The sequence below is a fragment of the Opisthocomus hoazin genome, chromosome 28, assembly GCF_030867145.1.
Source record: "Opisthocomus hoazin isolate bOpiHoa1 chromosome 28, bOpiHoa1.hap1, whole genome shotgun sequence".
In the NCBI taxonomy this organism is placed as follows: Eukaryota; Metazoa; Chordata; class Aves; order Opisthocomiformes; family Opisthocomidae; genus Opisthocomus; species Opisthocomus hoazin.
Genome location: NC_134441.1, coordinates 2,911,398 through 2,923,775, shown reverse-complemented (window position 1 = coordinate 2,923,775; position 12,378 = coordinate 2,911,398). Strand labels below are relative to the sequence as shown.

The 12,378-nt window shown below is 46.0% G+C and overlaps 1 protein-coding gene across 1 annotated transcript in view; it reads left to right on the top strand.

Moving 5' to 3' along the window:
* ANTXR1 (ANTXR cell adhesion molecule 1) overlaps positions 1-11,132 on the top strand; it is a 109,891-nt gene extending 98,759 nt beyond the window's left edge. Inside the window, exon 18 of the mRNA XM_009936576.2 lies at positions 6,795-11,132. Within this exon, the coding sequence (XP_009934878.2) occupies positions 6,795-7,067 (273 nt within the window). The 3' untranslated portion in view covers positions 7,068-11,132. The remainder of the gene's footprint in view (positions 1-6,794) is intronic.
* The last annotated feature ends 1,246 nt before the right edge of the window (positions 11,133-12,378 follow it).

Below are 12,378 nucleotides of genomic sequence, written 5' to 3'. Positions count from 1 at the left end.
TGGCCGTAGACATTTTTTCTCTGTAGCCACAGGGGAGGCAGCATGAGCTGTCTGTGCCAGTTGGCTCTTGCCAGCTGCGGACAGGCACACTGCCAGTTTGCTGCCTTTCTCTCCCTGTGGGGCTCAGAGCTGCTGTCAGATCCACTGCGACTCTCCACTCTGAATTCTTCCTCCTTCTCTGCTCACTCATCACTCTCACAGATGTTTGGGGAAGTTTCATGCCTGGACTGAGTTCAGATCGAGCACCCGGGATCTTTGGTAGGGAGGGCTTGGCTTGGAGAAGTTAGCATTCATTTCTCTCATCGTATATGTGCTTTGCTTTTAAAGTAGCTACAGTTTAGTAAATCATCTCTTTGCAGACACTAGTGGTAACTCTCACATTTATTAATATATGTAGTGTTTGCCTCTTATTCATTTGGCCACTGTCTCCTAAAATTTTTTGTGCATGCTTGATTCAGAATCAGGTATCAAATCACAGGTTAATTTTTACATTTCTTTTTTTTTCTCTCTCTCTTTCTTTTCCTTTTTCTCTTTCTTTCTCATTCTCTTCTCTTTATTTCTGTATTTCTTTTTATTTCTCTCTCCTCTTTCTCATAACAACAGGGTAAAACAGTATATTGTTTGTGGAAAGTTTGAATTACTAATGACCTGTACAAAACAACATTACGGATCATATCTTTTCCAGTGCCTCTCTTTAAACCCAGCAGCTCAGAAGCCAGTCCCAGTGTTTTATGATCTTAAAATGTTGATATTTTTCCAGGTATTAATTCCAGCTTGATAGGAAACCAAGAGAAACAGAAACATTTTTCATCTTCACTTCAGAAATATGTGCTCCATCTTCCTCTGTTAAAGAGATATCTTTTCAGTACCGTGGAGGGCATGCCATTGCTCTGGGACCGACTTCCCTTTCCTAAATTACCTTTCTGCTGTGCTGTGTGTGAGCCTCACCCTGAACAGCTGGAGCCACAGAGAGCAGGGCTGAAATGAAACAAAGAACAAAGCTTCCTCCTAGTTTGAGTCTTGCTGTGTGGATGCTGGAGAGCTAGCTGGTTAGAGAAGAAAAGAAACACCGCAGTGTCCCAAGAGAACGGTCTGGCCTCCCTGCAGCTGGATTCAACGTGCTGAATCCCAGTCAATGTCTCTGTGCAGGTAGAGGTCTGGGCAGGGCGTCGTGCGCTGTGCTCTAAGTAACAGTCCTTCTCCCAGTTAGCTTCCAGACTCAGAATCAAGCAGAAAGAGAGGCAGGAGGAGGTGGGAAGTGGCTTGGAGAAGGCTGTGGAGTTCCTAGGAAATGCCACAGCTTGGCTGAGGCATCTGCTGCTCTTTGTGTCTCTGCTTGCCAGATCAGTGTCCAAGACACAAATACTCCGGCTTGCTCTCTTGAACGCTCAGCAACCACCACCCTGTGCTACGACCTCAGCAGCCTAATGTCTGCCTCACCCCACATCCCACCCTTCTCTTTCAACCCTGGCAGTGCTCCTCAGTCAACCAGATGTGAAGAACAAAAGGAAAAGTTTGGATCAAGTGTGCAAACCCTACTGCACTCCACATGCAAAGAGCTCATGGGGCAAGGCCCATGGTCAGAGGAGACGAGCCTCCCGCGGCCGAGTGCTTTGTTGTCATGAAGGCAGTGCTGCCTGCCATCATCCCTAAGATAATTAGCTGTTGAAGGTGAAAGAGCAAGGCTGCTCCAAGGAGAATTCATTATGCATATGCCTGCGAACGTTACTCTCTAGAAAAACAACATAAAATGTGAGTGAACTGCCCTCACTGATTTTGCTGATTCCACTAAATTTCAGATTTAATAATGTCTCCATATTGCTTCAATTGTCTCTTCTGAGGCACAGCTGTGACTCTCCCCCCTGAAGTGTTGTGGCTGCAGAAAGGGAAATAAAACCTAGCCAAGGCGTTCAAAACAGCAGCCTTTTAAGATACAGTCTGTTCCCTACATTCATACAGTCTGTATCTCCAACTACTGTCCCCCTGCTAGAAAGACAATTAGAACTGGCTCCTCTTATTCTCAAAACTGTGGTATAATCTGGTTAGGAGTTTTTTCTCCTGGGATGAAAGGTGACTTCTGTTTAAGGATCCAAAGTAGCATTTAGTGGAAATGGGTTAATTTCTTGCCTCATGGATGTTCTGCCACCATCTTCCACATCCACCCCATCTAAATTTGCACACATAAACGGGATGATACACTTTGGTGGACAGCCAAGAGGGGCTGCTAACTGGTGGCCATTGAGACCCTCCTACAATCAGAGTCGTGTGAATCACAGAATCACAGATGGTCGGGGTTGGCAGGGCACTCTGGGGGTCACCCAGCCCAACCCCCTGCCCAAGCAGGGTCACCCAGAGCAGGCTGCACAGCACCGCGGCCAGGCGGGGCTGGAGTATCTCCAGAGAAGGAGACTCCACAGCCCCTCTGGGCAGCCTGGGCCAGGGCTCCGTCACCCTCAGAGGGAAGAAGTTCTTCCTCAGGTTCAGTTTGTGCCCGTTGCCCCTTGTCCTGCCGCTGGGCACCACTGGAAAGAGTCTGGCCCCGTCCTCCTGACCCCCACCCTGCAGATATTTATAGGCATTTCTAAGGTCCCCTCGCAGCCTTCTCTTCTCCAGGCTGAACAAGCCCAGCTCCCTCAGCCTCTCCTCGCAGGAGAGATGCTCCAATCCCCTCCTCATCCTCGTAGCCCTCCGCTGGACTCTCTCCAGTAGCTCCTCATCTTTCTTGAACTGGGGAGCTCAGCACTGGACCCAGCACTGCAGATGGGGCCTCACTAGGGCAGAGGGGGAGAAGAACCTTCCTCGACCTGCTGGCCACGCTCCTCTTACCTGTAGTACCTCAGACACTCACTCAGGTTTTGCATCAAGATTCCAAGGCTGAACAAGATGTTTGGGCCCGTTTATTTAGAGGGTCTGCTACTGCTCACGTCAGCTTCTGTTATCTGTGGGATGAACCGAATTGTGCTGGCAATGAAGAGCCTTGTAAAAGCTTGAATGGATGGGTGATTAGCCAGCCAACTTGATCTTCGTCCAGACAGATTTCCAGATAAAATAGCACTGAACCACGGAGTAGGTCCATGATGCTGATGTTTTATTTTTCTATTGCAATTGCATGGTACAAAGCCCAGCTGTGAATCAGGGCCCCCTTCTGGTAATTACAGGTGGGAAAACACATTTCTTGCCACGCAGTTCAGAGAAAGCTGGATCTTCCAGAGCTCTAGGCTTACTTGTTTGTGGTCATTTGCCAGAATGTGGCTAGCAAAACCTCTGCGCTTTTGTGTCTGTTATCATATTGCTAGATATAAGATGAAAGCCCTGTTTAACATCCAGCTTTTTGGTTAAAGTGGCTCTTTTTCTCCTGGGTCTGCTTTGCATTTATACCCAGGGCACTTGTAAAACATTTTCTGCCTCTCCTGTGCAATGGCATAGTAATCTGTTTCCTGGATATCTGCTTGTCATGCAGTCTGACAGTTCTCCTCCCCTAGGAGGTGTTGGCTTCTTCATCTCCTCTGAGGCAGTGTAGCTGCCAAAGTCCATTTCAGTCCATTTGGACTGAAAACTCCTATCTGGCATTCTCCCCCCCATCTGCACGGGTGAGAGAAATGTCAAGCAATGAAACACAAGAACTCCCTTGGTCTGTCAGTTCACGTGAAAGGAGGAGAAAGCGTAACTGCCCTTCACAGATGTTGGATGCCCTGCAGAATTACCGATTGTACAGTAGTAGAAAGTGTTGCCAACCAGGTCACTGTCAATTCGCTGCAGAGCAGCTGACCCAGGCAGCAGAGGAAATAGGAGGAGATAGGGAACAGCACGCTTGGGCTGAGAAAAAGGCAGATTCTATCCTGTTTTAAGGGGAAGAAGGTTTGAACTCTGATGTTAGGCCAGCATAATGCACTGGCGAATGGGGAAGAGGCATCCGATAGCACAGCTACACGCTGTGTTAGCTCTGGGTCGAGCCTGGCTCTCGTGTCTGCACTCCTGTGCTGGCTGTTCTCTGGTCTGTGTCTGAGTAGCTTAGGCTTAGGCTCCAGTCCGACCGCTTGTTCAAACCAGACAGCACGTCCAGCAAACCCGTGTGAAAGCACAGTTATCAAGGACAGCGGAGATTTAATCACATTTGAAAAAAGAGCTCTTCAATTTCAAAGCAACTCTATTATTGGAGAAGAGGAGTTAGCATTAGTCATGGATATAAGCAGTGGTTCATGGACACAGGCTCCCTGGGTGGTAGCTGACTACAAAACCTAGTGTAAGCAAGTGCAGCTATACGTTGATATGAATTGCTAGCACCTTTTTTATAAGAATGGCACTGCTGATCTGTCCAAGCCAGTTTTCATCAACAAATCTTGTGCCAGTGCACAGGATGCACAGGATGTGCTCTCTTACCATTTTGGACCGTGCCTTGGGTATTGCCGTGAGTACTAGTTGGTTTTTAGTCCTCAAGCCCTGCCCCTGCCCCAAACCCAGAGATTTCTAAGCCTCACTGCATCCTCTTGAATGCTCTTAGGGCGGTGCTCAGTTCTGTTTGCATCAGCAGCACCATAACCTCACCCCTGGAGCATCCAGACAGAGTATCTCTCCACACAAAAACAATTGCAACTTTTTGTTCTCTGGCTGGGATTTCTGGACTGCTGCTTTTTGTTCGGGTTTATTTTATTCTCAACATAAATAAAGAAAACAAAACTAGTGCAAGTAATAGTCTGAAACTACTAAAATTTCATTGCAGGAGACGTGGAACTAGAACAAGGAAAACATTCTTGGGGCGGGGGTTGGTTCTGAGTAGAATCAGTTAATCTTGGGTTCAGACTTTCACTCGCTCAGCAGGCCTGCCCTACAATATTTACTAAAAATCACAGCAAAGTGCATTAAAAGAACATTAAAGCAGACATATCAGCCCACAAAGAGCAAGCACAGCCAGGGATGCTCTGAGATGAGCCGGCGGTGTGCTTATCTCAGGCTTTCCTGCCTATCAGATGGTGCCCCCTTTTTGGCCGGCACCAGAGATGCTGGGATGCTGCAGAGGGAGTGCAGTGTTTCTGGTCAGGCCGTTGCCCACTCTGGCACTTCATTTTGTATTGCCATTTCGTCCTGTGCAAGGGATGGAGAACATGTCCCCGCTGCACAGATGCTAATGGTAGGGCAGTGTGCGGAGCAGTGGTCAAACCTCCCCTCCCTCTTCCCCTCTATGTTCTCGTGCTGTAACGACCAGCCTTAACTAAGAAAGATTTAATCCTCAAAGAGCGGCATTACCATGGGCGTATTCATGACCGTTACCTGGGTCTCTGCTCTGCCCCAGAGTCTGATTCCTCGAGGAGAGCCTGAGTTGAAGCCAGAGGTTCTTCCTGCTGACAGAAGGCCAGGGCCGAGCCATGCAGAGAGGGTTCAGCTGCCACTGTGCTCAGAGCAGCCCTGAGGTGATGCCCTCATCTTGAACTTGATGCAGTTCAAGGCGCTGTGAAGTCTTTGTTTTCCTTAAACGACCTTTGCTTGCACAAGACAGCCTGCACTCAGCTGTGGGCTGCTCTGCATACTTCATCGCTTCAGCAAGGAATCCACTTTCCTCTGCTGAACAGCTAAGGCTCAGACAGATGTTTCTTCGTATCCACAGAGCATGATGATATAATTGGCAGAGCTTTTGGAGAGGAGCTGTCTGTATCTCTTTATGTGTCAGCTCCTTCCAAACCAGCTCCTCTCATCCCTGTCAAATCCTCCTCCGGCACCCTTCTGCCTTTCTGCCAGCATCTCCCTTTGGGTCCTGCTTCTGCGGAGCATTTGTCCATGGGCTGGGTACAGCAGGGAGAGGATACAGAGCCCTGCAGAGGATTAAAATGCTTGATGTTACCCCAACAGATAGGCTCCAGTCTGCATGGGCTCAATGCTCCATTTGGCATTTATTCCCCAGGAAAAACATTTACTTTGGGAGACGAAAGAGGAAAGCAGAAAATAAGCTCGCGCTCCCAAATCCAAAAACAAAGTATGGACTCAGAAATCCTCTAGTGCCTTTTTGGATGATTTCATATCTAAAAGAATGAATCCATAATACAATAGTGCTGATTCTGACATTTGAGTATTTACAGTGGGATCTTTCGCAGGTGGAACTTAGGAGAAAAAAAAAAACAGCTCAGAGGTTTTGTTTAAAAATGTACAACAAACTGTAGCTTAGCACCAAAGAGAGAGAAAAGCAGTTTATTGGCTTCTCACAAGCACTAGAATGTCAAGACGTCCTAATGAAGAATGGATGTATTTCAGAAAAAATTGTGAGCAAGAAACTGTCTTAGTTAAACAAATCTTCCCTTTTGCCTGGTTGGTAAATGATTAGAAAGAGGACACAAAAGGCAGGTATTGGAAGAAGAGAGAGGCTCCGAAGGTGCAAAGTCCAGATTTCGTGCTGTCGGAAGTTTAAGACTGAGGTCTGGGAAGAGGCATCTGCAGAGGCAGGGACCACGGGTCGTGCACTGGCTCAGATGCCAGCTCTGAAGAATATGAACCACTCGTGCCAGCTCTTGCAGCTTCAGTGTGACTTGAGGCTCTGTTTAAAGATCCTGGAGTCCGAAAACAGTATGAGAGGATTTCATCCTCCTTCACTACAAAATCTATTGTTAGGGTTTAACCTCTTGGTTGCTCAGCGCAGGACTTGCTCTTACGACATCCGTCTCTGAGAAAGAGAGGGAACAAAGCGGTGTGCCCAGGACTACTTAAACTGTCGTCAGATTTGCACGCAGCCAGGAAGGTATCTCAGCTGTGATGCCTTTGCCGCAATCAGTAACTGTGCTTTTCCACTTTGTTCTCTTTTGTTTTAGGGCCGTTGCATCAATTTCACCAGAGTGAAGAACACAGAGGCCCCACCCAAATACCCACTCAACAACGCATACCCTCCGTCATCCCCACCTCCAGCACCCATCTACAACCCCCCGCCCCCGGCTCCGATCTATACCCCCCCTCCACCCAGCTCACCCACACCCCACACCCCATCCCCATCCTCCACGCTCCCACCACTCCCCCCACCGCCCCAAGCCCCACCACCCAACCGGGCCCCCCCTCCATCTCGGCCCCCACCTCGCCCAGCAGTCTAGGGGGACCGCCTTGCTCCCGTCTCTTCCAGAAGCGTTCGAGAGGCTTTTTCAGCAGTACTGTATCACATCCATCTTCCAGGGGGGTGGAGGGGCCTAGAGGAAGCCGGACCATTTTTGAAGTGGGTGACAACAGAACAAACGACTTTGTAGTCATCTTTCTCCTTTAGTTTTCTTTATTTTTAAAATCCCTTGTGCATCAGTGCCACCAAACTATCGAAGCAAGAAAAGCCAAGAGACTGCAGGAACAAGGTAAATAACTGGAGTTCCATTTCAGCAAGGCTCTCCCTGCTCTTTGTCCGCGACACTTCCCTGTGCCTTACTGTGGTGATTCCAGGATACATTGGAAAAAAGGAATGAATAACTAGAGTAAGCTCTCCAGAAAGGCAATTCTACCCAGGGAAGGACTGCAAAAGACTCTTCCAAGTGCAGACATCCCAGCTAGCTACCTGGAGACAACTGCACAAACTTCATGGTACAATACTCAAGGTATGACAGAAAGCTGATCTCATCTCACTCGCGTGCCAGCTGCCAAGCAAATAATGACAACAGCAGGTCTGCAAGTACAGAAACCCTTGTCAGTCTGAAAAGAATTGGTGACAGGCAGCTGTTCCCATGGACCGTGAATTGAAGAAGGGAAGGTATTGTCATCTCGGAGGGTCCGGAAGGGAGAAGGGATGGGTCTCTGGTGTCTGGATTTGCGTATGTTGGTATGTGGAAGTGCAGGTGAATGAAAATGGAGTGCCACTAGGAAAACGAATTACAAGGATAAATAAACCAGTCAGTATGCCATAAGGCTTTGACCCCATCCCCTGCGGACAAGGAACAACTGACGACAGGTCAGCCTTCAGCGCTCCCAGTGGGACAGAGGAGTTCATAAAAATTGGGCAAAGGAATCTGGGAAAGGTATGGTTGACAGAAGAGTCTTTGCATTCAGTTTAGACTAATTATGTCCATCTAGTTAATAGCTCTGCAGTTCAGCAGTGTAATTTAATGCTGGTTTCCATTTTAAAAGTAAAGTTTCTGGATATAAACTAGAGGTTAAGTGTATCAGTTTCTCTAAATCCAGTCTGCTTGGGCTCCTTGTTATTGTCAGTTTGAAATGGTTACCACTGATGCATTTCTGTTTTTTCTGTAAATTGCATTCTTTTGCCCTAGAAATGTGTCCACATGGATTTTTATTTTTTGTTTGCCTTTCCTGAATAAGTAGCAGATGCCTTCCAAACTCATAGTGAAGAAGAGCCAGCGTGCTTACTCACTCTTGTCAACTCTCAACAACATCACTTCTATTAGCAGTTGTTGACTAAGGCAAAAATCAACACATCGGACATGCAAGATGGGAATCAGTCTTCCAAGAAATGCACTGGCTGCATTTCTCCATGCTTTCTCCTCGCCTTCATAGGACCCCCACTGTATTCCACAATATTGTGTACGCACATGTTTTATCCTATAGCAAACCTTCTGAGCACCTGCCTTTGCAACACAGTGCTAGAAATAGGTGAGATCACTCAGCACTTCAGTCAGACCTCTGGCTCTCTCATTTACTGTCAGGATCAGTTCTCACGAAATGACTCTCTCTCTGGAAATTGCGAAGTCATGAGAGGTAAACCGTCTTTGTAGCTGCAGTTCTATGAATATCTAAGGGTTCTCATATAATTTTTTACCAGATAAAGAAATGCTTTGCCAAATACTTCCTTCAGTGCTGTTGGAAATATTAATTCTAGCTTTTCTAGCAAAAAATAAAAAAAGGAAAAAGAAAAAAAAATGCTCAAGGAGGAAAGGGAATAGACAAAAAAGACTCAGTGGAGACTTGACCTGGGACTCCTTTGGTAAGGGCATTTGTGAATGAACCCTTACCATGAGACTCAGAGTCAGTCTGTCATTCACCAGCCTTACCCACCACTAAGTCAGTATATTGTCTATTAGATGAGATAAATACGTCAGTCACGACGGATCTGAAGACTCAATCTACAGCCAAGGCTGGCTGTTCTGCAAAAAGACTGATTAATTCACCCACACCACTGTTTTGTCTGCGGGCAGCACAGAGCAGTCCCCAATTAGGAGCAAAACCAACAGTTATGCTACTCGCCATGTCAGATTGTATCAGCTACAGGCCGTGGTTAGTTCAACAAGACGACTTTGTGATTGTCAGGTGGGAGGGGGAAGCTTTTAGCACCCTGACACAAGTTTGGTTGGACTCCCTCTTGTGATGGATGGGATCTAGTTAAATAGCTGTTTGATTCGGTTTCATGATGAAAGGTGTAAAAACTGGGAATAGTGTAACACAGGATCAATAGATGTTTCTCTTAACAGATCCTCAGTATCTCAAAAAAGTTGGGAAAGGAAATTGGTTTTCAACAATATAACATTGAGAATTTTTTTTTTACATGTCAATTAACCAATAAATCTAAATCTACTGCTGAGGAAAAAAATAAAAGCAGTGTACACTCCGTGACTAAAGCTAACTTCTTGCAGATGTATATAGAAATTTTCATTCTCCCCAAGCTAAGGGAAGAAAACCCTGCGGTATTAAAGAAGCAAAATAAAACCTAGATCAGGCTAGAAAAATAATATAAAAGAGCCCCTAGGTAATCATCCAGTTTATGAATAAAACACAAACTCCAAATTTTTTGTTGTACATATTGTTAATGCATGCTTACCATATGTTAGATGGAAGCATTTCCTATCCATTGTGGATAAAAGAACATTTTTCAAGTTGTAGTAAATTATTATAAAGCCAATGACATTTCATGGCATGTTATTGTATCAAGCTGTGCTTGTTGTATTTTTTTCTTTATGGTTGTATTGCTTTTTTATAAATGTACAAATATTTCCTGTAGTGACGAGTACCTGTTTTACATAGCATTAATTGAAGCACTAGACCTCCAGGCTAGACACTCCCTTGATCCGTTGGCAAAGAGTTTTGCACATCGATCTGGGGTGGGAGATGGCCAGAACGTAGCGGGTAGAGACAAACGAAACGGGTGTGGGGTAACTGGATGCCGAAGCAGAGCACCCGTGCTGCTGCCAGTGAATCGGTTTTGGTGGACCCTTGGATTCTTCGAAAAATTAGAGCACGTTTGGTGGCAGACTTTGTGCCTGGGCTTGTGTTTAGGATCAACCTAAATGTGGCTGCTAAAATGGCTTCCCAAAAGTACCACACGTGCTTTTAAAAATCCTACTCCTTTTATGCCAGTCCCTAAAGATTAACTTAGGAACTTAACGTTAGCCAATCAAGAATTGAAAATTTGGTCCTGAATTTAAATCAGCTTCCACTGACAATTAATGCTATGTGAATGAGGTTGATTCATCTGGTGTACCATATACTGATCTATGGTAGCCTATGTATTCTCTGTCTATAAAACTTTCCTAGAAACACGTTACACAGGCGATCAATCCACACTAGCCAATTTTTAAGCAAACGTTCATTATGGATCAAAAGGAGTTGAGTGGCACTCCATCGGTTCTGCAGTTTCCAAAGACTTCAGCAGGTCTCACTGTTTACTAGTTGCACATGCTCCTACATTGGCTGGTCTAAACAGCAACAAACAGATGTCTGATGGCATTCAATAAACAGTTGTTTCATTTGCTCTAAATAGGTCACTTTGATTACTCCTGTTTGTCACTCATGCAAAACTTTGTGTCAGTGTGTCTTGCAGCCTCAAAGGACTAAGCAGCTGCATTTGACATAGACTCAGATTTTTTTTTTTTAATTGCTAAAATGTCACAAATTTTTGCTGGCTGTATTTTGCAGCATTCACCCACATGAACTTTGCAGGCATCCAAATTCTCTCTCTGCTCTTTGGTGTGTGAAGGTATCTTCTGTCACTGTTTAGTTTGGGGAGAGGGGTGAACTTCTGGCTGCTGAGAGCTCTGGTGAGATCTGAGGGTAACCGGTCGGTAACACTGCCTTCTGTGTGGTGCTGATGCAGCAAAGGAAAAGAAACAAGCCTTCTGTTTTGATGTTGAATTACGTTTGTCAGTTCAGCCAGTGCTGTGCAATGATGTTTTACTCCCTCTGTTTGTTGCATGTGTCATTTGTTAAATTCAGTCATTACTCTTGCTGACCTTGATGTTATTATTAAAGAACTACACAAATTTGTGTTGGGCTCTATAAGATTCATTGACTAGGCAAAGTGAACGAAGCAGGAGGCAGCAGAATCCTAGTCAACAAGGTCTCTCATAAAACTGGCTTTCCGGCATCCTGGAGAACTCAGACTTGGTGATTTTCTTCCCAACAGCGCAGAGCATTGCTGCCCGACACAAAAGCTATTTTCATTCGGATGTGACACAGCCTAGGCTGTCTGCTCCTCCGCTGATACCCAGAGCCTCGCCTCCCAAACGCAGGAGAACTTCTCATTTCACACAGCTAGCTCAGCAACCTTTAACAAAGCCTAACGACTACTAGCAATAACTAAGCATGTTTCCTCTCACATTTGCTGATAGTCCTTCTTTCTTCCTCTCTGCTTCACTATCACTAACTCATGTGGATTTTGATATGGCTGGAATATTTTATTCCACAGAGAAGATTAACAGAGCATGAAGAAGGTCAGCCTCAACACCCTGCCCTCTTTCAGCAAAGCATGCGAGCCCAGGCTTTTTAGCTTCCTCTGAAAATGCGAGCAAGCAGTTTCCTCAGCACATCAAACCTGGCAAGTCTAGGCTCAATCTGGATTTTCTTGCTGCGTTTTATTTAAGCCAAACTTGTATCTCATAAATGCAAAGAGGGGAGCCACAGCCCTGCTCTCTCACTCTGAAAAAAAGGTGCTTTTTAAATGGAGACTACCAAAGAAAATCAGTTGCTCTTCTCAGAACAGGTGAAAAAAAATGCAAGGAAAGTGAAATATCAGCAGAGCCTGAACTCAGAAGAGACCATACAAACCCACCAAGCCTTGATAGTAGCTCTGGGTCTTTCAGGGCATGTATTTACAAAGAACTGGCTGCACAGCTAGACTCTGCGTAAAGTCCCATCGCTACACTGAGGAAAAAGACCTGAGAAAAACACTGTTGTGAGCCCCAGGCAGGCTTGTTCACCCTCTCAGTCAGCTGCCAGCCCTGCTGCCTCCAGAAACTCTGCTCAGGGAACTGCATTGTGCTACCATCATGGCAGACCTCCTCACCATACATACAAGAGAACAAAATTTCCCCAGACAGAACATTTTTTAGAGCAAAGTTGCTCCAAAACAAGGACACCCAGACAGGAGACTGCTAAGTAGCTCTGAGCATGTGGCCACTCCCCATCTTGGTCTTGGTCCTAATTAGCCACCTGCCTCCCTCAACAAGCTGCACCTGGGAGCAGGTCGGGGCTCCAGAG